Raw genomic sequence first — 25123 nt, forward strand, 5'->3', positions numbered from 1 at the left:
GTGCGGAGGTGTAGCCCTGCCCGGCCGCGGTGGCGTCTCCCGCGTCTGAGCCAGGCCTGTGCCGTCAGGCGCTCGTCTTTCAGGTTTGTCCGGGAGTGGTTGCAGGGCTGGGCAGCCTTGGCAGAGCGGGGGAGGGGGGTAGGGAGCACCCACTGAGCCGCGGTGGCGCTGTTCCTCCTGGCGCACTCCCTGCGCCCTGTTCTCCGGCTCTGGACCCCCGAGTAAGGAGGTTTAAAGATCCCAGCTGACCCCGTTTTTTAAATCGAGGCGCCGTGTTTGCTCAGGTTGGCCCGTGCCCACGCTGTGCCTGGGGCTGTTTCAGCTTGGAGCCAGCGACGCACTCGTATCCTGAATTGTATATTCCGAAGTTCAGGTGAGACCAGGTGAGCCTTGCACATGCCGTGCCCTGTTAGTCCTCGGTCTCTCTGCGCGGCCCGAGGCGGCTTGATCTCTGGGGGGACGGGCTCGAGTTCAGGGGTCCCTGGGGTGCCTTGATCTCGGGGGGCTCTGCTCTTTGGGGAGTCTCGATCTCGGGGGTTCTCATCGCTCTGGAGCACCTTGATCTCACGGGGGGAGGGTCTGCTGAGCCCAACCCGTCTCAGAGTGTGTGGGCTCTGTGTAGGTGGCGGTGCCTTGATCTTAGGGGGTCCGTGCAGATGAAGGCACTTTGATTTCGGGGGGGTCCATAGGGGGGTGTTCTGAGCTGCCTGTTTCTTGACTGCTGTGGTTCCTGAGCCCCACTCTGCCCTCCGTTCCAGTCTGAATGACCATGGTCTGCCAATGGACCTGCGTCACTGATGAGGCAAAACTGCTAAATCCCAGAGTCCGGGCCGGGCCGGACTGGCCCACAGGGCCACAGAGGGGTCTGGGCCGGGCTGGACTGGACCAGGCTGTGCCGCAGAGGGGTCTGGGCCCGGCCAGAGCTTGGCTCAAAGGCCCCAAACTGAGGGACAACAGTGCAGGCTGCTGCCGGGCTCAGCTAAATACAGTTCATCAAGAACAAGTGGAGCTCTTAAGAGCTCTGAAGCTCTTTCCTTCTTTGCCAACGAAGGGAGACCGGCCCATCGCTGCCCCGCGCTGGAGCTGACCGCTCCGGCCTCTCCAGGGGCTCGTGGGAAGGCGGCTCAGAGTCCGGTTGCAGAGCCGGGCGGTGGTCCGCTCTGGGCTGTGCCGCTCTCTGGAGCGTCTGGGCTCAGCGTGTGTCTTCCGCTGCTCTGTAGGTACAAGTGATTGGGGGCTCCCCCCCCACCACCACCACCACCCTCTGTGACCTGGGGAGCTCACTCTGCCCTCACCCCGACACGCAGGTGTAGCTCCGTGCCCTCCCGGCCCGATCAGCTCCGGGTGCCGCCTCTCTTTCCTGCATGGAGTTACTGGAAAGGTGGGAGGGGGGGAGGGGAGGGGAAACCGGCAATTCCCAGAAGTGTGGAGTCGGCGTGCGTGCATGGCGGCGAGGCAGCGGGTGGGGGGGAGGTGAGGGTGTTATCGCTCTTGTTGTCGCGCTGCTCGGCTCGATGACAAACATAGGAAAAATGCGGCCCGGCGGGGTCGGAGCGCCGAGCCGGAGCAGGAATCGGCGTTTTTCCGCCCCAGCGGGGTGGGGGGGTTGTGGTGAGGATCGGGGTGATGTCACGTCCTGTAACGGCTCCTCTCCTCTCCCTGTGATCTCTGATCTCTTGATCTCTGATCTGTGTGCGGCGAGAGGCAGGGAGACGGGCGTCACGGCAACCTCTTTCCACCCGTGGCGGCCCTGACGTCTCTTGGCTCGCCTCAAAGGTTAAGGGGTGACATTTAAGAACTCTGCACCCCCCCCCCCCCCCAACCTCGGGTCTCCCTGTTCCAGACTCGCGCACTCGCGTGGAGGAGCAGTCTGTAGAGTCCTCCGCAGGTCCGTAGACATCCGATCTCTCGTGCGGAATGGAGCGGTCGAAGCACAGAAATGCATCATTTAATTCTGCTTCCCTCCTGCTCGGTGTTGCTTTTACCTGGCGTGAAATCTCAGCCCCCTGGTGTTGCTTCTGTATTAGGGCTCGGCAGCGGCCGGTAAGCCCTGGAGCGGACAGCGCACTGCTATGCACTGGCCTTATCTCAGGTGATAGCTCGCCTTGTTTTTGGCTGAGCTGGACTGGACTGGACTGGACTGGACTGGACTGGACTGGGCTAGGCTGAATTGATCTAAGTTGGGTTGGGCTGGGATGAGCTGAACTGGGCTAGGCTGGACAGGGGCTGGGCTAGGCTGAATTCAGCTGAGCTGAGCCGGGCTGGGCTGAGCCGGACTGGTCTGAGCTGAGCCAGGCTGGACTGGACTGGGCTGAGCTGGACTGGTCTGAGCTGAGCCAGGCTGGGCTGAACTGGGCTGAGCTGGACTGGTCTGAGCTGAGCCAGGCTGGGCTGAACTGGGCTGAATTGAGCGGAGCCAGGCTGGGCAGTGTTCATCTTGTCGGTGATGTGAGCTATTTGTCTATGGTGTCTGTGATGGAGAGTGAGTTGGCGCTATGGTGCGAGTTTTAGCTTCTCAGTGCCGTCCGGTCTCCCGGAGTGCTGCAGGGACAGAGCAGCGGTGTTCAGGCCAGCAGCCTGGCTGTGTGTCTGCCCCCGGGCCGTGTGGGCCACAGTAACGGCAGCGGCGGCTCTGCTGGTGTCTGCGGTGAGGATTTGTTTTTGAAGTACCTGATGTCATTGTGGTCGGGCAGGAGGGAGGCTGGTGGGGGAGGGGGGAGTCTCGGCTTCTTGCTTTTCTCGCTCAGTTCGGCGGCCGGTGGCGCTGACCGTGCGTCTGTCCACCAGACCACAGGGGGGGGGTTGTCTCCGTCTCTCACTATAATCGCGTTCGGTGGCCAAGCAGGCGAGCGGCCCTGACCACACGTCCATCTAACGGGCCGCAGGTAGCGGGGGGGCTGGTGCTCCCAGGCGGTGGGCCGAAACAAGATGGCCTCTTGTGTTTCAGGGGGCGACCCAGTGACAGACGCCATCTCGGACAGAGGCGCAGAGCCCAGAAACCCTAGGCCCAGTCGGGCCTAGCCTGGAGGAAGGTTCAAGATCCGCAGAGCGGCTCTCGGGCTCGATGAACGCTGGGTGTATTTTCCACTTTCAGATGTTCATTTGGTTTTGTGTGTGGAGTCTTTTCTTCAAAAGGCTGCGCTCAGACTAGAACAGCGATGATTCAGCGGTTCTGGGAATCACTCAAACAGCTTTGCATAGACAGAAATTGAGTGTGTCTGCGAGGACAGACGGTTTCTGGAAGCTGATAAAGTTTAACTGTTGATTTCTCCTGTCGGCATGGTTATTTCCCGTGTTCCTGTGGAAGAGATCGTTCTAACGTACTGCGCTGCTAGATCACCTCTTCCTGACTAATTATATATTTACTGTAAGCCTGCCACACCACCCATTGGAAACAACATCTGTTTGTCAGTGTGGAACTATTTATCACGGACAAAGTTTTTAAACAGCACACAGCCGTCTGCTGAGTCTTGGGAGGTGGGCTTCTGGCTCGCTGGGCTGTCTGGAGCTTCGGAAGGTGGAAGCCGTGAGTCATGTTTTGTCAAGTAATGATTAAAACTTTGTAGAGCTGTAGGAGTCCCTGTGTCTCACCCCTGACACAAAGGAGGGCTCCGGGCGCACAGACACTCTCAGTCAGTGACAAGAGGAGCCCGCGATCATAAACCACTTCATTAGCAAAAGTGACTCCGTGTGAAATGCGCTGTCTCTTCGGGTTTACCTTTTCTGTCTCTAATTATTTCATGAACCTGCTGAATACTGGGACTCAGCAGTGTCTCCTGTCCAGTCAGGTGTGTGTCAGTGTTAATTCTGGGTGAGAGGAGAGGGGCAGCAGTGTCTCCAGTCCAGCCAGGTGTGTGTCAGTGTGTGAATTCCCACCGATAGTGAGAGAAGAGGGCACCTCTTTATACAAAGGGTGGTGGGAGTGTGGAGCAGGCCGCCTAGCCAAGCTATTAAAGCTGAAGGCCTGGCTTCTTTCCAGATCCATCCTGTCAGGTGTGGGAGGATCCAGTAGAGAGAGAGGCCCGACCGGGAGAGGAAACGACTTCGTCCTTTGCCCTTAAACAGAATTTTCAGAAATGATCTTTTCTCTCTTCTGGGAGTCCAGAAAAAGAGGCGCAGTTTGATCACTGGAGCCGGATCTCCGGCCTCAGCCAAAACCAGGCCCGCTCTCTCTCTGCCCGCAGGCAAACGGCTGCAGATTTTCCAAAACTCCTCTGAGCTCAAAAACAGGCAGCTGCTCCCTGGCCTACGCACTCACACTGGTGATGCGCACGACCTGACGCCGGTGAGAAATCACCGTGTGAATTTCCAGGTGCGGCTTCGCAGAAGTGATCCCGGCTCCGGCGCCGGCCGGTGCTGAAGGAGGGGGGGGGGGGGGGGTAGGGCGACGAGGAAGTCGGCGCTGTCGGTTTGCCCGTGGGCGGTTCTGTTCCGAAGCGCTACCTGTTCTCGTGCGAGCAGAGGAAGTCTCCTCCGCAGTGGGTTCGCAAAAAAACACGCCAGCGAGGCAGAGAACGCACGGAGCTCGGGACGCGCTTTTCCGCTGAGTCAGGACGGCTCCATCCCGGGCGGGCGGAATGAGGGGAGACGCCCAGGTCCGGCAGCGCATGGCGGTCCGGAGCCTGGTGTGGCGAGTCCTGGGCTCCCCTCCAGGCTCGGCCCGGTCGGCACCGCGAGATCCACTCGCTCCCCCGAGTTCAAGAGAGACGTCTAGACCGCTGCACCCCCCCTCTCCCAGCCCCCATTCAGAACCCCCCCGAGCAGGACTGGACCTGGAGCCGCGCGCACGCGCAAATCTAGAACTCTTTCCAGATCCTGGACTTCCTGGGCCCAGATCCAGACAGGCCAGTCCAGACTTCCTGGGTCCAAACCCGAACCCGAACCCAAACCTGGACCTGTACTGTTCTGTGCTTTAAACTGCCTGCAGCTCCTGGGCTCTTTCCAGACCCTGGCCTTCCTGGGCCAGAACTGGGTCAAATCCCTCAGACCACTTCCACCCCGTGGACTCCTTTCGTACCGGCCTTCCTGGGCCAGAACCCGGGCCTGGACTGGTCAGTCCTTGGAGCCGCTGGGCTGCAGGGCATGCGATGGTGTGATGATGATGAAGCCTGTGCGTTTTAAAACTCCCTCTCTGGCTGCCTCACCGTTGCCAGAGAACAGACTGCAACAGCGTGTTTTATTTTTTGTAGTTTTTGTGAACTATTTCAGAGTTTTGATTTGAGGTTAGCGTAGGAAAAATCCCAAGAAATATTCATGTTCCACCTTCTGTTCCTCCTAAGGCCTTTTATAAAGCTGGCTGTTCTGCAGAATTCCTGTTGGAAGACCAAAGGTGCTTGTCAGGGGCTGTACTGTGATCTCACTGGGCTTGTCTGCGCTGGACAGTGCTTTTACCCTGATCTCACTGGGCTTCACTGCGAACTCTGGAATCTGACGGAGTAAACCAGGAGCTGCAGGCATGCCTCCTGGGTATTTACCCTGACGTCCTCTCTGACGAGGCAAGAGAGCCGGGTTTTTACCCTGTGGCCATTCCCTTGGTCAGATGAGTGGGCTGGGTTTTTCCCCCAGCGCCGTGCCTGACGAGGCAACCGAACTGATTCTCGGTCCCTCGGCAGCTTCCTGGAGACCGGCAGACCTTTGGTTTTCTGAGTCCAGCCATTCAGCCGACTCGGCGCAGACTTGAGGAGATGGGGGGGGGGGGAAGCTGAGGGTAGCGAGATTCTCTTTCTGTTCCGTCAGCCTCTTCATCTGATCACAGCCAGAATGAGATAACGCCCCAGTTTCCTGCCCTTGTCAGCGGTGATGTTACCCCGGGCTCTGTGTGCAGGAGGCCAAGCTGGGGGTGACATCGCAGCCTCTGATGTTCCGGACAGTGTCCAAGCACATGGCCTCCTCTGGGGATCTGGCCTGCCTGTAGAGTGAGCTGCAGAGTTTCAGGGTGGGCAGGTATATCCCCCTCGTACTTTGCCTGAAAATCATTACCCTTGTTCTTTGGCTGGAGATTATACCCTAGGCGTATAGAAAAGAGAGAGATCGAATGCTGTGATGCTGTGTTGAGGAGCGATGCAGTGTGGCCTGAGCACTCTGTCCTCGTGCAGCGCTGAGGAGCGATGCTGTGTGGCCTGAGCACTCTGTCCTTGTGCAGCGCTGAGTAGCGATGCAGTGTGGCCTGAGCACTCTGTCCTTGTGTAGTGCTGAGGAGCGATGCTGTGTGGCCTGAGCACTCTGTCCTTGTGCAGCGCTGAGTAGCGATGCAGTGTGGCCTGAGCACTCTGTCCTTGTGTAGTGCTGAGGAGCGATGCAGTGTTGAGGAATGTTGATGCGGTGCTGAGGAGCGATGCTGAGCGGAAGCGTGATGCAGTGCTGAGGAGCGATGCTGCGTTGAGGAGTGTTGATGCACGGCTAAGCAGCGATGCGGTGCTGAGGAACGATGCAGTACTGAGCAGTGATGCAGTGCTGAGGAATGTTGATGAGGTGCTGAGGAACGATGCAGTGATGGGGGGCTGAGGAACGATGCACTGATGCGGGACTGAGGAACGATGCAGTGCTGAAGTGTGTTTGTTTAGAATGTAGGGCAGCTCCCTAAGCTGCCCTTTGAGGTGGGGGGGGGGGCACTTCCTCTCCTGACCTCCCTTCTTGTCACACAGGAGGTCAGGAGGCAGAGACCTCTGAGAAACCTCTGAAACAGCAACAGTGCTGAAATAACAAAGAGCTTTCGACTCCCACAGCCTGCTTCTTCATGTGTGACTTCCTCTCTGTACCGAGAGAGAGTGGGCTGTGGTGTTATACGAGCACTGGGGTTTCATTGCTGGGAGAGGACCGAGTGCACGTCTCTCTGAAAGTACAGTTCCTGTTGGGGGAAGGTCAGGGTGAGAGATCAAGTGCTTCTCAGTGTCCAGCACTGACCCCCCAGTGTACTGCTAACCACTCGTGCCGCTGGCCGCTCCGAGATTTCTGATGGTGACTTTCAAATCCTCCAAGAAACAGAGGTAAAACCCCCCGTGCCTCCAAGAGCACTCCCTCTCACACACGAGCAGTCAGCCACAGCGCCATCGAGAGAGCAGGGTTACTTACTGCGCTCTCCAGTCTCGTTTCCACCCACCGAGGTGGGGTCAGCGCCACAGCCTCAGCTTGGCCTGCCTGCATCCGTCTCTGGGTCTGCTTGGTTCTCCTTGATCGTGCATGCTCCTCTGGTGCTCCTTAGGAGGGGGACAGGACCCCGAAAATCTCTCTCTCTCTCCCCCTTTTTCCCCACTCGCCAAAGATTTTAAAATACCGTCCATCCGTTTTCTACCCGGTTCAGAGTCTCGGGGGAGCCGGGAGTCTATCCCTGCAAGCAACAGGCGCAAGGCAGGACACACCCTGGATGGGACGCCAGTCCATCACGGGACAGAGACAGACACGCACTCACACCAGCGCCAGTTATTCCATAAACCAGTAGACCTACCAGCATGCCTTTGAGCTGTGGGGGAAACCGGAGCATCCGGAGAACATCCATGTGAACACTGGGAGAACATACAAACTCCACACAGACAGCACTCCAGGAACTGAACCCAGGGCTCCAGTGCCACTATGGGGCAGCAGCACTAACCACTGTGCCAGCATGCTGCCCATTCTAAAATACCAGTTGCCACTGTCTTGATGGCAGGTGTTTGTGGCCAGCTCATTTCTCTCGGTCGCCGGCGCGATCAGTGGGTGATTTTGATTATTTCAAGGCGAAGTGATATTACTCATTTATTCTAGAAGGAGATTGGTAGCTGGAAGATCTTCACTTTTGAAATTGCAGTACTAAAGCAGATTCTAACACACGCAGCTTATTCAGTCAGGCTGGGGATCGGAGCCGTACAGGTGTGAGCAAAGGGGGCTCTGGCTTTGCCCCGGCTGCTCGTTCGGAGGGGGTTTCGGGGTACCCTGCGTGAGGACACTGTTCCCCAGCACTGCAAGCTGCAGCTGTTCTGCGTGCAGGAAAGCGCTGGTCGGGGAGAGAGGTGGTTTGTGCAGAGCTGCGTGCTGTCTTATCGCTGTCGGAGATCAGCCCCGGGTCTCTGCAGGCAGTGGGAGTTTACCAGCAGGGCGCGGACTGCTCCTCCTAGCCGAGTCTGTGGCTGCCGGTCCCTCCAGAACCGGGGGCCGGTGTTCACGGGGGCGAGACCGTGTGAAGGGGCTCGGACCGGATTTCTGATCCACACAGAATCTCGGATCCGTTTTGAAATGCGATTGCGCGTCTGTGTGTATGTTTGTACAGTACATAGCAAACCTGTGTGTGTTTCATCATTGAAGCCAGAGAAATGTCAGTCCAGGAGGGGAGATGGAATTGGAAATTGAGAATTTTGGGGGGGTTTCAAATCGCAAACCTTTGAGATGAAAACGTGTACAGTAGCATCTCTTTCTGAACCACGTTTCACAAGCCATTCAGTCTTGAGGTTTGTTTCCTGAAAGCTGCAGAGCTCAGCCTGACCTCTTTCACACTCGAGTGCTGATTTCTTTTCTGCTTTAAGCTGGGGGAGTCACAGATTTCAGTGCCAAGTCACCAGTACAGTCAGCCTCGAACCCAGCTGAGCAGGGCTCGGATCCGAGGGGCTCAGATTGTGGGGTGTGTACTGTAGGAGCAGGGGACCCCAAGATCGTAGAGTGTGTACCATAGGAGCAGAGAAGTCACAGAATTCAGTGGCGTGTAATCACTGAATCAAGCTGAGCAGGGCTCTGATCTGAGGGGTGACAGAGGAACCAGACTCAGATTGTGAGGTCTGTACTGTAGGAGCAGGGGATCCCCAAGATTGTAGAGTGTGTACTGTAGGAGAGGGGTGCCCCATGATTGTCGAGTGTGTGCTGTATGTACTGTAGGAGCTGGGTACCCCAAGATGGCAGAGTGTAATTGCAGGCCATGTGCGAAGGGAGAAGAGGGAGGCAGACAAGGGGTGGAGCGCTGTGATCACACACACACACACGCGCGCGCGCACTCTTATCTCCCCACTTCCTCCGGCAGGCTCTCGGGCTCCCAGGCAGGCGTGCGCGGTGTGCAGCGCACAGCGCACAGTGCTCGTGACCTCACCAGGCCTGTCCTTCCCTGAGACCTCGGCCCCCTGCTGCTCTTGGGTTGCTGGGTACCCACCTGCGAGTGAGAGAGAGGACGTGCAGGTGTACTGAGTGCCCGAGACACCACTAGTTTTTGGGGAGACAGAGGGGATTCAGAGCAGGGGGTTTTGACAGCTGTTGTAGGTTTATAGTGTGTTTGTAGATAGATAGTGCGATTGTGTGATTGTCGATGGAGATGGATGTGCCAGGAGTGAAGATCCAGGCGAAAGGTTGTTGGGAGCTCGGGAGCCCTTCCTCTGCCTGCTCTGTTCCGGACAGGAGCACCGGGCAACTCAGGGAGCAGGTGAGAGGCGAGGGGGTGGACACTGTGTCCCGTGCGGAGAGGGGGTGGACGCTGTGTCCCGTGCGGAGAGGGGGTGGACGCTGTGTCCCGTGCGGAGAGGGGGTGGACGCTGTGTCCTGTGGGGACCAGACATGTGAAGGAGAGGTTGGAGTGGAGACGATTTGCTTGCCTAAGCAGTAAGGGTGACCCCGAGCCCGGGGAGCCCAGAAGTAGTCCCCTCCCCCCTGGGAGATTCCCGGCCTCTTCTGGGGAAAGAGTCCTCCTCTCCCACACAGCCCCCTGAAACCAGACCCGATCTGCACGCCCTGCAGCCACTCGCATGACGAGAATCTGAGCAGCCAGCGTCGCGAGAGCAGGGTCGCGCACACGCACACGGGCGTCCTCGCTGGACAGCTGGCCACCCTCCTGCACAGTCTCGGGAAACTGCGTGGCAGTGGGAAGGATCCCACTGAGCGCGCACTGTCCTTCTGTATGGTGCCCTGTGCTGGAATGGAAGCCTGGAGTGGATCAGACTGCTGTGCCCTCGGAATCTGACAACACTGTAAAAACCAGGAGTGGAATGAAGACTGCTGTGCACTGGGAGGCTGGGTGCCCGACCTGTTTCAACCCGTGACGCTCACAGCAGCCGCAGTCTTGCGTGAAAGAAGAAAGTCCAGAGCCAGCTTGTCAGCGCGGGTCTAATCCGAGCCCTGGAGCAGGGAGGAGGGCGGTGGGAAGAACCGGAAGGGCAGGATCCAGGAGGTGGGCTCTAGGGCTGCCAGGTCCTCTCTGGCCGCCAGGTGCGCGTCACAGCTCCGCTGTCTTCGCTGGAAATGAAACTCGGCGCGTCAGCAGGGAGGGAGCTGAGGCAGCAGCTGGGGACAGAAACTTCGCCCACCTCCTTTCAGACAAAACAACTGAGAGAGAGAGAGAGAGCGCCGCACTCAGCAGCGTCTGGACAGAAAACAGCACCGTGCTATCGGAGCGATCGCTTCCTCTGTGCGACAGCCTGGTAACTATCATCTCCGCCAAAATCTGCGAGTCGCAGTCCGGGCGCTGTAGACGTGCAGGGGAAAGGAGAGCAGCAGAGGACGTGAGCGCACCCCGCCGTCCTGCTCGAGACCCTTTCACCGCGACGCCGTCATTTTCACAACCTACCAAACCCTGCGCGGACGGGGGCGTCCGAAAGTGTGCTGCTCGCTGATCCTGTCGTTTCAGGGGGACAGATGGGTTAGGACACAGGGACTTGGTTGTCCATGGTCGAAGGCGTGCCGGTGCCTTTGGTTGCACATAAAAAACACATCAGCAGCCCTAAATAATTCTTGCGCTCGCTGTGCCACCCACGTGCCATTGAAAAACTTCCTTTGCTCTGTTCCTGAAGGAGGGTTAGCGAATGTCCTGTCAGCTGTGGAGTTGCACACTGGGCTCTGACCCTGTAGGGCCTGCGGCTCTCACTCTCGTCTGTCTGGGGGGGTTTGGGTCAGAACCCAAGACTGCGCGAGGACGGGCACAGCGGCCGCAGGACAGCAGGACAGCAGGACAGCAGGACAGCAGGCAAGCGTTCAGAGGAGGGCCACGGATGTCTAGCGCTGGCACTCTTCTTAAAGCGATCCAGCAGTGCAGCCCTGAAGGAAAGGTTTTCAATGTTAAGAAAACGTTTTGATTTTTTTAAAAAACGAGATATCGTAAGTGAAACATATATTTGACTCAAAGCCATGCAGCGGTTTCGGGGACACGGGATTTTGGGAACTAAAAGCAACAGGACGATGGATCAGAGGGACCCGCAGACGAGCGCAGGGCTGGGGGAAGCTCCGTTTCCTTCAGCACATCTGGGCAAAGGCCTCAGAACTGACAGGCTGGGTCAGAGGGCGGGTTCTGGTTCTGGTGGCTCCCCAGCCTCTGCAGGAAGAGCCCCCTCAGGTCCTGCATCGTGCTTGGGCTCGGCTCAGGGGCAGGTGTCAGGCGGACAGGCGGACAGCCCTCAGCGTGGCTGGAGGGGAGGGGAGGGGGGGTGAGTGACAGGCTGGCAGGCCTGAGGGCTGCCGGCGGCAGTGGTGGTGGTGGTGGTGGTGGTGGGGGTTGTCCAACCAGATTCTCTGAAGACTATTTCCCAGACACCGTGTGCGTGTGAGAGAGAAAGAGAGAGAGAGTGCACCATCACCATGTTTCTGAAAGGTGAGAATCGACTGAAACCCCCAGCCTACACACTTCTATATACAGAAGCTCAGCCAGAAACCAAGGAGGCCTTAACATTTAGCTCCAGAGTGCGTGCGCGTGCAGGAAGACAAGGCAGAGCGCAGAGCACGCCAGGGTGGCGGTTCTCTCTGAGCTTCGCCGTTTCCAGTCAGCGCTCTCGCTGGGCGCGTGGGCGGCGGGAGCCATCGAGCCCAACAGATCTGCGACTCCTCCGATCCGCCACCTTTCCGGGCAGAAGACCAGGGCCTCGGAATTCCAGCCCCGGGGGGGGGGGGGGGCTCCGGAGAGCCGTCAGGGACAGGAGACCCTGGGGCCGCGGCATCGCGATCGCCCGCTCAGAAGCACGTCGGCGGCCGAGCCCTCTGGAGTGGAAACGAGCCTGCTTCCTTGGCGTCTGTCTGAAGCAAGCCGCCGAGCGCACCGCCACCCCAGGAGCTCCGGGCCAGACCCGAACGCCCGCCTTCAGTCTGATACTCACGCCTGAAATTGTGCGTTCGATTTTGTAAAGATCCAGTTCCTCCCTCTGTCGCCGTGGCCTTTTCCTTGGGCTAAACCATACGGAAAAAACCCAGAAACCGAAAACGGTTGACGTTCTTCCTGCTCTCCTGCCAGACCTGAACACCTCCTGAGGCCGTCGGGAAGCTTGAACGCTTGTGACAGGAGGACCAGATGTGGCTGCATTTCGGCAGCTCAACACAAAAAAAGAGTTGAAAACCAGCTCGCGTCAGGTTTGCGAACCGGTTGGCGTGCCTCCTCAGAGACAGTTAGAAAACCCCGTTTCGCTGGCGTGCCGGCGGAGAAGACTCGGCTCCTTCCTGTCGGGCCCTGAGGTTCGCTCTTTTCATTTCGCCGCAGAAAATGTCACCGAGTTTCCAACGGCTCCTCGGGTCGTGGAAAATCTGTCTCGTCTTTCCCCAACGGGAGCTGGAGGTGCCGTTTCTAAAAGAAAAAAAAAGAACCATTTCAGCAGAAATGAAAATGTGCTGCTGTAGGAGCAGCTCTGCCGGTCTGGGGTGCCTTGCAGACCCTGTACTGCTGTCGGGGGCCCGGTTGGGCCCGGTTGGGCCCGCCCTGCTGTGTCGTTTCAGTGGAGCTGCAAGTCCTGTAGTGTCATGCCCCGCCGGGCCCCAATTCTGCTTCTCATGGCTCTGAGCTGGGCCGTAGAACCAGGCCGGTTCTGCAGAAGGCTCACAGCGGGCCTGGGCCTGTGTTAGACAGTGGGTTGGGTTCGAGGCTTGTCTGGGGTACCGCAGTGCCGGGGGGGGGGGGACAGAGAACGTGGGCGAACCGGGGAGCTTGGGAAATTGGCGAGGGGGGTGGGGGGGGGGGGCTTTCGTCTTTGTCAGGTTGAACCACTTTTTTTTCTTAAAAACAGGAAGAGACGGTGAGAGAGAAAGACAGAGCAGAGAGAGAGCGAGCGAGTGAGCGAACGGAGTCAAGAGAGCGAGAGAGAGTGGAGGAGAGGAAGAGGTCGAAGGAAACAGAGCTGTCCCGGCGCTCGGTCGCGGCGGCGGATGAGCTGTCAGAGGAGGGAAGAAAGTAGAGAACCGCGGGTGTCGGGTTCGAATGGCCGAGGGTGTCGCGATACGGGCAGGCTCAGAGGGTCACCGGGCTTCACCCCAGATCTGGCTGAGAGTGGCCAAGGTAGGGTGGAACTGGGTGGGCCGGGCCTGGCCGGGCCTGGGGGACAGAGGCGGGGTCGTGGCGCAGTGTGTGTGTGTGTGTGTGTGTGAGGCTGGGGGAGCAGAGCGGTCAAGCCACACTCTGGAGTACTGTCTCAGTGCCCTTCTCGGGCTGAGGGTTCAAGGGTTCAACAGCGAGTCGTTGGACTTCAGCGAGTTCTTTCATCTCCCTGGCCAGGAAACCTTCCCACGATCCTTCAGTCTGCTGCCCGCTGCCCGCCTGCGTCGCTCGGCAGCCCGTCTCTGACCCGCTGCCTCTGCTGGGCCTCGCGGGATCGTTCCCCAGATCTGGAGAACGTGGCACCCTGTTTCCTCTTCTTCCTCAGATCCCCTCCGGATCCGGAATGTCGGCTCCCTGTGCCGCAGACCCGCCGTCGTACGCCCGCGCGGTTTTCCTGCTGGAAAGACTGCGCCTCCGCGATCTCTTTCTTTCCTCTCTTATTTTGGTTCTTCTGAGGCGGCGTCGAAGCGACCGGAGAAAAAGGTTGTGACCTTTCCGGAGCGCGGGGACGGCGCTCGCTGGCTCCTGTGGTTGGCTTTGCGGTTCGATCGCTTTAGAGGGCCGCTGGGGCGGAAGCAGCCGATTCCTCTGTCCTGGGACAGAAGGGACAGGGTGGGGGTACAGTCGGGGAGCGGGGTGGGGGTACAGTGGGGGAGCGGGGTGGGGATACAGTCGGGGAGTTGGATGCGAAGATGGAGCAGGATGGGGATACAGTTAGCAAGACGAGGACACAGTCGGGCAGCGGGATGGGGGTACAGTCGGGGAGCGGGGTGGGGATACAGTCGGGGAGTTGGATGCGAAGATGGAGCAGGATGGGGATACAGTTAGCAAGACGAGGACACAGTCGGGCAGCGGGATGGGGAGACAGTCGGGCAGCGGGATGGGGACACAGTCGGGGAGCGGGGTGGGGATACAGGGAGGAGGATGCAGATACAGTCGGAGAGCAGGACAGGTAGGAAGACATTGATGTGGACACAGACAGCAGTTTAGTGCAATTGTTGAGCGGTGTGCGGTGCTGTACGGTTGTTGAGCGGTGTGCGGTGCTGTACGGTTGTTGAGCGGTGTGCGGTGCTGTACGGTTGTTGAGAGGTGTGCGGTGCTGTACGGTTGTTGAGGGCTGTGGGGTGCTGTACGGTTTTTTAGCGGTGTGCTGTGCTGCACGGCTGTTGAGGTGCTGTACGGTTCAGTGCAGTTATTAACTGCCTCTCTAAGCAGTCTGTAGGGGTGTGTGAGGGAGCTCCTGGCCTGTCACCGAGCAGGTTTGTCAGGTCTGGAGAACGTGCTGATTGTCATGCAGTCCCCCAGGGTGATAGTGGGGAATTGTGGGACAGGCAGGTGGTCAGGAGTGACTAGGCGAGGTGTTCTCAGGTCTGCTGGACTGAGCAGGCAGAGGCAAACATACCGCAGCCTCAGGGAGACACGCCACACTCCCAGTGCCCCACAGCCAGCAGGTGCAGGAGCTTCAAGCTTGTTGTCTTAGTGTGAGGGAGTTTGCAGTCAAAACATTTTTCCTCTTCCATCCAGTTTGAGATGGATCTGACTGCTGTGCTTTGGGAATCTGGTGTCTTTCCTGGAAAGGGGGGAAGTCTGGTGGTGGTGGTGGGGGGTGGGGGAGCGTGCCAGTCCCCCTAGGAATATCCAACCAGCAGATGGAGCAACTGGGTGCGAGTCCTGCCTCGCGCTCCGGGTTTTTTTTTCCGAAAACGAGCCGCAGCTCCGAGGTCTCGGTTCATGGCGTCTTTGGAAATGCCGTTCGTGACTCACCGCCCGACTTTCCGGTTTCGTCTTCAGCTTCTGCGCGGCGGAGTCGTGCCGTCTCGCCTCTTGCTCTCCAGGAAGGCCGACGCGTTTCTCTGCGAGAGCCCAGTGGAAAGAAAGCAGGTTGACGAGCTCAGCAGCTGGCCGTTATCTGCGGGAGAGGGAGAGAGATCTCCCGGCCGCCGGGCCGCGCGCCCAGGGCCGCGGAGTCGCAGCCCGCCCGAGAGAGACATCCGCGCGGGCTAACCACCAGAGCCTCTGCAGATGCTGCTGATAAGGATGTGTGATGAAATGGAAAAAGAGAAAAGAACGAGCTGAGACAATGGCAAAAACAACAAAAAAAAAAAGACAAACGCATTCTCTTTTGTGGCTGTCGAGAGAGCGCGGCGCGGAGATCCAGGTGAGGGGGCGCCTCCCTCTCTCCGCTCGAGAAAAGCCGGGAGTGTCAGGCCCACGAGCCCCCGGTTCTGCGCCCCTGGCCGGAGTCCTGGTCCCGCGGGCGACCCTGTCCCGGCCCCGCGCTGCCGCAGCTCCTCTGGGGTGTGTGATGACGGCAGGCAGCTTGTTCTCCCACGAGCCGGGCTGGGTGGGCACGTAGCTCAGGCGTTCGCAAGCCACACTGGGGTCTCGGGCAAGAACCAGGCGTGAGGCGTCTCAGATTAGAGGATCGTGGGAAGATTCGTGCCGCCGGGGCTCGATTCGTCCCCCCCCCCTCCCCCCAACGCGGCTCACGGTAGCAGCGCACTAACGTCTGCCCTCTGTCCCCCCCCCCCCCTCCGTCGGGATGCAGGTTGCCATGGGGACAGCGGAGGACGGCCTGATCGGGATCCCCTTCCCGGACCACAGCAGCGACATCCTGTGCTGCCTGAACGAGCAGAGGCGCTCCGGCCTGCTGTGCGACGTCACCATCAAGACGCAGGGCCTGGAGTACCGCACGCACCGCGCCGTGCTGGCCGCCGTCAGCCAGTACTTCCGCAAGCTCTTCACGGGCGGCGGCGGCGGGGGCCCGGCGGCCGACCCCGGCGGGGGCCCCGGGGTGGGGGCGGGGTGCAGCGTGTGCCAGCTGGACTGCGTGCACCCCGAGGCGCTGGCCGCCCTGCTGGAGTTCGCCTACACCGCCACGCTGACCATCCGCAGCTCGGGCATGCGGGAGGTGCTGAGGGCCGCGCGGCTGCTGGAGATCCAGTGCGTGACGGACGCCTGCCTGGACATCCTGCGGAGCAGCGGGCGGGAGGAGGAGGAGGGGGGAGAGGAGGAGATGGAGGAGGAAGAGGAGCTGCTGCAGCTGCAGCAGCAGCAGCAGCAGCAGCAGCAGGAGGAAGAGGAGGAGGAGGAAGAGGAGGAAGTGGACGGAGAGGACCAGGAGGAAGAGGAGGAGAGGGAGGCGCGGCCGGAGCTGGGCCGCCGGGGGGCGGGGCAGTACCTGCTCCATCCGCGGGAGCCCCCCCTCTCACTGCTGGCGTGCAACGGCGCCCCGTCCCCCCCGGCCCTGCACGAGCCGGGGCCCGTTTCCATGGTGATCCGCAGCGCAGGGCGCGACAGCCCGCGCCGGCCCCGCAAGAGGGCCAGGAGGCCTCCCCTGCAGCCCCGGCCCCCCCCAGCCCTCCCCGACCTGCCCCTGGACTACCGGCTGCGCGCGGCCGAGGAGCCCCTCGAGATGGGCTGGAGGGGGGCGAACGGCACCCCACCCTGGGCCAGCAGGGGGCACTACGTCCCGTGCCAGCCAGAGGACCGCCTGTCGGAGGAGGAAGGGGCGGAGGGGGAGGCCGCGGCCCCCCGAGCCGGAGTCCTGGTGCTGGAGCCCTCCCCGTCGGCCAGCCCGCCCCTCTTGGAGAAGCCAGGCGGGCGGAAGAGGAAGTCGCAGACGCCGCAGCAGTGCCCCGTGTGCCAGAAGATCATCCACGGCGCCGGCAAGCTGCCGCGGCACATGAGGACCCACACCGGGGAGAAGCCCTTCCAGTGCAGCACCTGCGGAGTGCGCTTCACACGGTAACACACTCCCTTCCCACACTGTCACGCAAAGTTCACATCCCTACAGGCGAGGGGGCTCACAGGTGATGGGGCTGACGGGCGAGGGAGTTGACTGGCGGGGCGATGGGAGCTGACAGGCGAGGGAGTTGGGAACTGATGGGCGAGGGAGCTGACAGGTGAGGGGAGATGGGGGTGACAGGCATGGGAACTGACAGGCGAGGGAGTTGACTGGCAAGGCAATGGGAGCTGACAGGCGAGGGAGTTGGGAACTGATGGGCGAGGGAGCTGACAGGTGAGGGGAGATGGGGGTGACAGGCATGGGAACTGATGGGCGAGGGAGCTGACAGGTGAGGGGAGATGGGGGTGACAGGCATGGGAACTGATGGGCGAGGGAGCTGACAGGTGAGGGGAGATGGGGGTGACAGGCATGGGAACTGACGGGCGAGGGAGCTGACAGGTGAGGGGAGATGGGGGTGACAGGCATGGGAACTGATGGGCGAGGGAGCTGACAGGTGAGGGGAGATGGGGGTGACAGGCATGGGAACTGACAGGCGAGGGAGTTGACTGGCAAGGCAATGGGAGCTGACAGGCGAGGGAGTTGGGAACTGATGGGCGAGGGAGCTGACAGGTGAGGGGAGATGGGGGTGACAGGCATGGGAACTGATGGGCGAGGGAGCTGACAGGTGAGGGGAGATGGGGGTGACAGGCATGGGAACTGACGGGCGAGGGAGCTGACAGGTGAGGGGAGATGGGGGTGACAGGCATGGGAACTGACGGGCGAGGGAGCTGACAGGTGAGGGGAGATGGGGGTGACAGGCATGGGAACTGACGGGCGAGGGAGCTGACAGGTGAGGGGAGATGGGGGTGACAGGCATGGGAACTGACGGGCGAGGGAGCTGACAGGTGAGGGGAGATGGGGGTGACAGGCATGGGAACTGACGGGCGAGGGAGCTGACAGGTGAGGGGAGATGGGGGTGACAGGCATGGGAACTGACGGGCGAGGGAGCTGACAGGCGAGGGGAGATGGGGGTGACAGGCATGGGAACTGACGGGCGAGGGAGCTGACAGGCGAGGGGAGATGGGGGTGACAGGCATGGGAACTGATGGGCGAGGGAGCTGACAGGTGAGGGGAGATGGGGGTGACAGGCATGGGAACTGACGGGCGAGGGAGCTGACAGGCGAGGGGAGATGGGGGTGACAGGCATGGGAACTGACGGGCGAGGGAGCTGACAGGCGAGGGGAGATGGGGGTGACAGGCATGGGAACTGATGGGCGAGGGAGCTGACAGGTGAGGGGAGATGGGGGTGACAGGCATGGGAACTGACAGGCGAGGGAGTTGACTGGCAAGGCAATGGGAGCTGACAGGCGAGGGAGTTGGGAACTGATGGGCGAGGGAGCTGACAGGCGAGGGGAGATGGGGGTGACAGGCATGGGAACTGATGGGCGAGGGAGCTGACAGGTGAGGGGAGATGGGGGTGACAGGCATGGGAACTGATGGGCGAGGGAGCTGACAGGTGAGGGGAGATGGGGGTGACAGGCATGGGAACTGATGGGCGAGGGAGCTGACAGGTGAGGGGAGATGGGGGTGACAGGCATGGGAACTGACGGGCGAGGGAGCTGACAGGTGAGGGGAGATGGGGGTGACAGGCATGGGAACTGATGGGCGAGGGAGCTGACAGGTGAGGGGAGATGGGGGTGACAGGCATGGGAACTGACGGGCGAGGGAGCTGACAGGTGAGGGGAGATGGGGGTGACAGGCATGGGAACTGACGGGCGAGGGAGCTGACAGGTGAGGGGAGATGGGGGTGACAGGCATGGGAACTGACGGGCGAGGGAGCTGACAGGTGAGGGGAGATGGGGGTGACAGGCATGGGAACTGATGGGCGAGGGAGCTGACAGGTGAGGGGATATGGGGGTGACAGGCATGGGAACTGACGGGCGAGGGAGCTGACAGGTGAGGGGAGATGGGGGTGACAGGCATGGGAACTGACGGGCGAGGGAGCTGACAGGTGAGGGGAGATGGGGGTGACAGGCATGGGAACTGACGGGCGAGGGAGCTGACAGGTGAGGGGAGATGGGGGTGACAGGCATGGGAACTGACGGGCGAGGGAGCTGACAGGTGAGGGGAGATGGGGGTGACAGGCATGGGAACTGACGGGCGAGGGAGCTGACAGGTGAGGGGAGATGGGGGTGACAGGCATGGGAACTGACGGGCGAGGGAGCTGACAGGTGAGGGGAGATGGGGGTGACAGGCATGGGAACTGACGGGCGAGGGAGCTGACAGGTGAGGGGAGATGGGGGTGACAGGCATGGGAACTGATGGGCGAGGGAGCTGACAGGTGAGGGGATATGGGGGTGACAGGCATGGGAACTGACGGGCGAGGGAGCTGACAGGTGAGGGGAGATGGGGGTGACAGGCATGGGAACTGATGGGCGAGGGAGCTGACAGGTGAGGGGAGATGGGGGTGACAGGCATGGGAACTGACGGGCGAGGGAGTTGACGGGTAAAGGGGCTGACAGGCGAAGGAGCTGACGGCTGACAGGTGACAGAAGTGACAGTTCCAGGAGCTCACGGATGTCTTTGCCCGTCTCCCTGCAGCAATGACAAGCTGAAGATCCACATGCGCAAGCACACGGGGGAGCGCCCGTACAGCTGCCCGCACTGCCCGGCCCGCTTCCTGCACAGCTACGACCTGAAGAACCACCTGTCCCTGCACAGCGGAGACCGCCCCTTCGAGTGCCCGCTGTGCCACAAGGCCTTCGCCCGCGACGACCACCTGCAGCGCCACCTCAAGGGCCAGAACTGCCTGGAGGTGCGCACCCGCCGGCCACGCCGCGGGCCGGGGGACCCCGCCCTCCCGCTGGAGCCGGGGCTGGCGCCCCCGCTGATGGCCCCCCACCCGCTCCTGTACGGCCGGCCCGACAGCCCGCCCCTCTCCCTCCTGGGGCGCCACTCCTACGGGGGCTTCATCTGGGGGAGGGGGGCCGAGTCCACGACGCCCCCCTCGCCGGCCGCCGACGGCCCCCCCTCCTGGGAAGGCCAAGACTCCTCCGAGGAGCTGTGACCCCCCCCCCCCCCCATCTCCGTGGCGCTGAGGGGCTAAGGGGGGCCCCACTCAGGGAAAGACGGGGTACCTGAGACTGTGCCGCAGTCGTCACCTGGGCAGGCTCTGTGTTGTTTGCAGCTTGTTTCTTTGCTTTAATCTAATTCTTCTGAACCTAATTACTGTAAGGATCATGGTTTTGGTTTAGAAAATGGCAATAATATTGTTCTCTTTGTTGTTTTTTTTATTTTTGGAGTTTAGGTTTAAGGTACAGGAGGGGGTGTCTGCCATCACTATGCAAAACAGTTAGAAACCCCCCCCCAAAAGCCAGCGGCGGGAGAGAAGGGGAGCCTGCGGGGCTGCAGACCAGCGGGTCTCTCTCCTGCCCCCTCCTGCCCCGGGGGGGTCCCTGTTGGGCCTGCTGGTGGTGCTCCTGTCTGCTGGTGTCGGGGGGGCGAAGGGGTCCCCAGCACTCTGCTCTGCAGGTGCGCCTGGACGATCAGTGTGTCCCGGGTGGGGATGTGGGTCTTCAGGGGACAAAAACCTTCTGTCCGGTTGAAAGAAATCGCTCTGCTCCGGTTGCACACGCTTGGTGCTCATAGTGAAGCAAAAGCAGAGACCGCCACCTGGTGTCCAAACTGTGATATGACATACGGTTCTGTCTGTGAGCATCTCGGCACGTCTCGAAGGCACTATAGTTGAAACACCAAAGTGATGAGCTGAAAATAGCTGTTTACTAGATTTCCTTTTCACAAACCTACAGTCCAGGTGTTCCTCAGACCAGGGTTCAAGGGTAACTATTGCATTATACAACTTTAAGTATCCTGCAGTCCTTCTCCTATGCAATTGCTCTGATACTTACGTTTAAGGACCAAAATGGCCAGCTGGATTTTTCCCCAGTTCCAGGCTGGGATTCTCCTGCTTAAACAGGCGTCTGTCTGAGGTTTCAGGCAGTCCAGGACCAATCAACCAGACGATCAATAATTCAGTCCCACCAGCTCTCGGATGACAGAGGACTGCAGGATCAATGAATGAATGAATGTACACAAGTTCACAAGTACCTGTCTGTAAATAATTCACAGATATTTGCACTTAGCTCAGACGAGGCGGGGGGGGGGGGAAACTTGAAAGCAGTTCTGTGCAATAAGAACACGCCGGGGGCCTGTCCGCAGCCGGCAGCGGGCTCGGACCCGTGTCTGAACAGGACAGCCGGGCCAGCCCGAGGAGGCGGGGAGATAACTCCCAAGCGCAAATCAAATTCTGGACTCGGTTTCCAATTCTCCGCCGGCTCCCGCGCACGCCCCGAACGCCAGCGCCCCCTAGCGTCTAGCACAGCGGGAGCAGCGGTCGCTCCGCCAAGGGCCGCTCACCTGAGAACGGCCGAGTGAGAACTGTCTTCTCCTTCGTCTTCTGATGCCTTTAAGGAAAGGGCCCTCCGGCGGCGCGGTGCGCGGTCCGTTACGCCAGGGTGGTTCTCCAGCAGGGCGGCGCTGCTGCAGGCCTTTCTCACGCCGTGGGCTTGGCAGCTGGCTGCCGTGTTTCCGGAGGGCCTGTGTGTTGGTGTGTGTTGGTGTGTGTTGGGTGGGTGGGTGGGTGGGTGTGGTGTGGGTGTAGGGGAAGGATTTCTTGAACAGAAGGCTGTAAATGAGACTCTCGCTGGCTGTCCCTGTTAGTCACTTTTCCTGTTCGGACACAAGTCCCAGTCTTTTCACTCCCACAATCCCAGCTCCCACATTCCCACTACCCCCAACTCCTGCACTCCCACATTCCCACTACCCCCAACTCCTGCACTCCCACATTCCCACTACCCCCAACTCCTGCACTCCCACATTCCCACTACCCCTAAAATGAATGGTGTGATACAGTACTCCCAGCCTCCCAAAATTCCAGGTGCTGCACTCCCAGCGGGACACGGTTCTCCCAGCCCCTGCGCTCGCTGTGTCCCCCCCCTCTCCATTCCCAGGGCAATACCAGGAGAGCCATGACGTTTCAGGCTCACTCACAGACTCACAGAGTCTTCTTTACTCCTTCTGTTTTAATTTTTTTTATTTATTTATCTGTATTTATTTTCTTAATTATTTCCTTTATTAAATAATTTTTCCTTTATTTTCAGAAAAAAAAATTAAATGGAAATTTGTGTTCAAACATGGAGCTTGAAAAGAATATCCCCTCACCAGATCCTGACTCCCTGCTGGGACTGATGCCCTCTCTCCTGGGAAGGGTTACTGGTAAAGCACAGTAAAGTCCAGTGAAATCAGGGTAAAAGCACAGTACAGTGCAGTAAAGCCCAGTGAGATCAGGGTAAAAGCACAGTACAGTGCAGTACAGCCCAGTGAGATTGTGGTAAAAGCACAGTACAGTGCAGTACAGCCCAGTGAGATCAGGGTAAAAGTACAGTACAATAAAGCCCAGGGAGATCAGGGTAAAAGCACAGTACAGTGCAGTGAAGCCCAGTGAGATCAGGGTAAAAGTATAGTACAATAAAGCCCAGGGAGATCAGGGTAAAAGCACATTACAGTGCAGTGAAGCCCAGGTAGATCAGGGTAAACGCACAGTACAGTGCAGTAAAGCCCAGGGAGATCAGGGTAAAAGCATTGGGAGGTATGGTAAATTAAAGAACAATGTGGTACAGCCACATCAATCTGTGGTCCAGGAATGGAAAGCCTGCAGTCAGGCTGTGCAGATTTACTGCAGTCAGGCTGGCTACATCACAGCCCAGCCTCAGGGGTGTAGAAAGACAGGATCCACTAGATTTGCACTAAGTTGTGATGCTTGTCCCCTCCACCGTAGCTGTACATAGAATCATTCTGATAGTGAAATTTAATATATATTTAAATAGATGCTTTTCTTTCCACTTTTTTTTTGATGGGGGTTCATGAGAATTTTTTTTCTTCCTTTTGCAAACTATCCTCAGGAAAACTTGAGCAATGCACTAAAAAATATGCAAAAAATGGAGTAAATGTTCGGTGAAAAGAAGCGAGAAGATGTAGATGTACACGTTTGTATATAGATATTTTTGTCATGTGTGCTTGGACTGGGGTCAGGGGTCACATTCAGGGTTCAAGGATGTCTGACCCAGAGCCTTCTGGGAAGAGTCCCTTCTCTGCTTGGTGGTTGTTTTTGTGAAATGTTTTCAGTTGTTGATTTCTGTCACTTATTTCCAATATTAAAAGAGAAGATTTATCTATTTAAATAGACTTTGCTGTGTTTCTTGAAAACCAGGAAGACTTAATAGGGATGTTAAAATGGGTCTCCTGACTACTGGTCACTACAGACCCCAGGACACTGTCAGTAAGAGTGGGGTGTTGACCCTGGTGTCCTGACTACTGGTCACTACAGACCCCAGGACACTGTCAGGAAGAGTGGGGTGTTGACCCTGGTGTCCTGACTACTGGTCACTACAGATCCCAGGACACTGTCAGTAAGAGTGGGTCCTGACTGCTGGTCACTAAAGACCCCAGGACACTGTCAGTAAGAGTGGGTCCTGACTGCTGGTCACTACAGACCCCAGGACACTGTCAGTAAGAGTGGGGTGTTGGCCATGCTGGCCTGGCTAAACTCCACTCTGTGCTTGAACTCCTGTCCTCCCTACAAATCTCCCTTTATCCAACAGGCACAGCAGTTTCTCTCTTGTGCCCTGACCTGTGTGCAGGGGTGCTGCACATCAGTGTGCGATGCTGTGGGTCTACTCCCTCCTGCAGGTCAAGAGAAGCGGAAATGCATGATTATAATTCCATCCTCGGAAACGTCATCATTGCACGGCTCTTTCACGGCTGTCTCCCATCCTGCGATACCTCACACTGCCACCAGGTGGCACCGCGTTCGACAGAAATATTTCCCTTTCAGGACGTGATACAAAGGGCGACAGCTACCCTGTGGTGTTGCTGTCACCCTTCAGGGGCGTTTGTCTTCCCTGTCGCGTCCTCTCTGAATTGAAAGGGTGTCTTACTGGCTTAATTAAATCGGCATTACCCCTGAAGGACCTCAAGACCGTATTATCATAATGCAGGAGTCACCTGCGGCGAGCAAATCGATGTTTCACTGCGGAGGAGCTTTGTGAAACCAGAGCACAGAAAGATATAAACACCTTCAGTTCAATTAAAAATAGAGAACATTTCCGTTCTTTTCATTGCGATTCAGGGAATGGTAAAGGAAAACTGCAGCGAGACTCTGGGAGAGAACAGCTGAGGACTACTAGTCCCAGAGAGCATTGCGCGCCCCCCCGGGGCCTGACAGAAAGGGGCTGCGGTCCATCTGATTGGCCGCCCGCGGTTGCCTGGGTGCCGTCGCCAGGCAACCACCCTCCGCCTCCCCTCCGAGGCGCAGCATCAGCACCAGAGCCGGGGAGACTGCGGCCACACTGGAGCCGCCTGCGGTCCCACCCGGGGACGTGTCCGAGGCGCTGTTGTCGCGCTTGTCCGCGAACACCTGTCCTCACCCCCACGCCGGGACAGCTCCCACACACACACACATTCTTGTAGAGAGCCCCGGGCAGACGGGCGCGGAGCGGGGGTTCGAGGCGCGGTGCGGGGGGAGGTGGGGCGGAGAGAGACGCAGCAGAGGGAGGGCCGAGCAGGAGAGGGGATGGGAGGCACTGCGTGTGGAGAGGGGAGGCTGGGGCGCCGGTGACGTGGCGGCGCAGTGAGGTGAAGGTCCGGAGACCTGACGGTGCAGCGCGTGCAGGACCGGAGATCCGCGTGACTAGCGAAGGGGTGGGGGGGGGGGGTGCACATCTCCACGCCGCGTCCCACTAAAACAACACCCGCGCACGGAGACGCCGCGCAGCCAGGGCGCTGCGATACAGATAAAGGGGGTCCGGATTGTTGTGCTGGGGGGGAGCAGCCCGTGTCGCTCGGGTCCGGATTGTTGTGCTGTCGCTGCGCTCGTCCTGCGGATTCGCCTGCGTCTGCAGCTCCTGACGCGGACCTGACAGGAGCCGGCTCTGTGTATCACACCCGGTCCGGAGAGGCACCCCTGCCCCGCGGAGGGGTGAGCAGTACCGGCCCGGGTCTCGGCGGGCCGTGCAGGGCTGAGCGGGACCGGGAGAGTTGGGGGGGACGAGGAGGAGGAGGGGGAGGAAGGGCGGGGGTATCTGCTGCATGCGGCTCTCCGAGAG

At 59.4% G+C, this 25123-nt stretch overlaps 1 protein-coding gene across 3 annotated transcripts in view; it reads left to right on the top strand.

The window, feature by feature from the left end:
• Positions 1 to 23194, top strand: part of LOC148815145 (zinc finger and BTB domain-containing protein 7B-like) — a 35536-nt gene extending 12342 nt beyond the window's left edge. The window contains exons 1-3 of one of the 3 annotated variants that reach the window (XM_088905360.1): positions 303 to 373; positions 15783 to 16981; positions 19563 to 23194. In XM_088905360.1, the coding sequence (XP_088761486.1) occupies positions 15789 to 16981; positions 19563 to 20028 (1659 nt within the window). In that variant the 5' untranslated portion in view covers positions 303 to 373; positions 15783 to 15788 and the 3' untranslated portion in view covers positions 20029 to 23194. Of the gene's footprint in view, positions 1 to 302; positions 374 to 13041; positions 13196 to 15782; positions 16982 to 19562 lie in introns of those variants that run through there. The other 2 variants (XM_088905357.1, XM_088905358.1) reach the window with 2 other exon arrangements.
• The last annotated feature ends 1929 nt before the right edge of the window (positions 23195 to 25123 follow it).

The sequence above is a fragment of the Atractosteus spatula genome, chromosome 25, assembly GCF_055471065.1.
Source record: "Atractosteus spatula isolate fAtrSpa1 chromosome 25, fAtrSpa1.hap1, whole genome shotgun sequence".
Classification (NCBI taxonomy): domain Eukaryota; kingdom Metazoa; phylum Chordata; class Actinopteri; order Semionotiformes; family Lepisosteidae; genus Atractosteus; species Atractosteus spatula.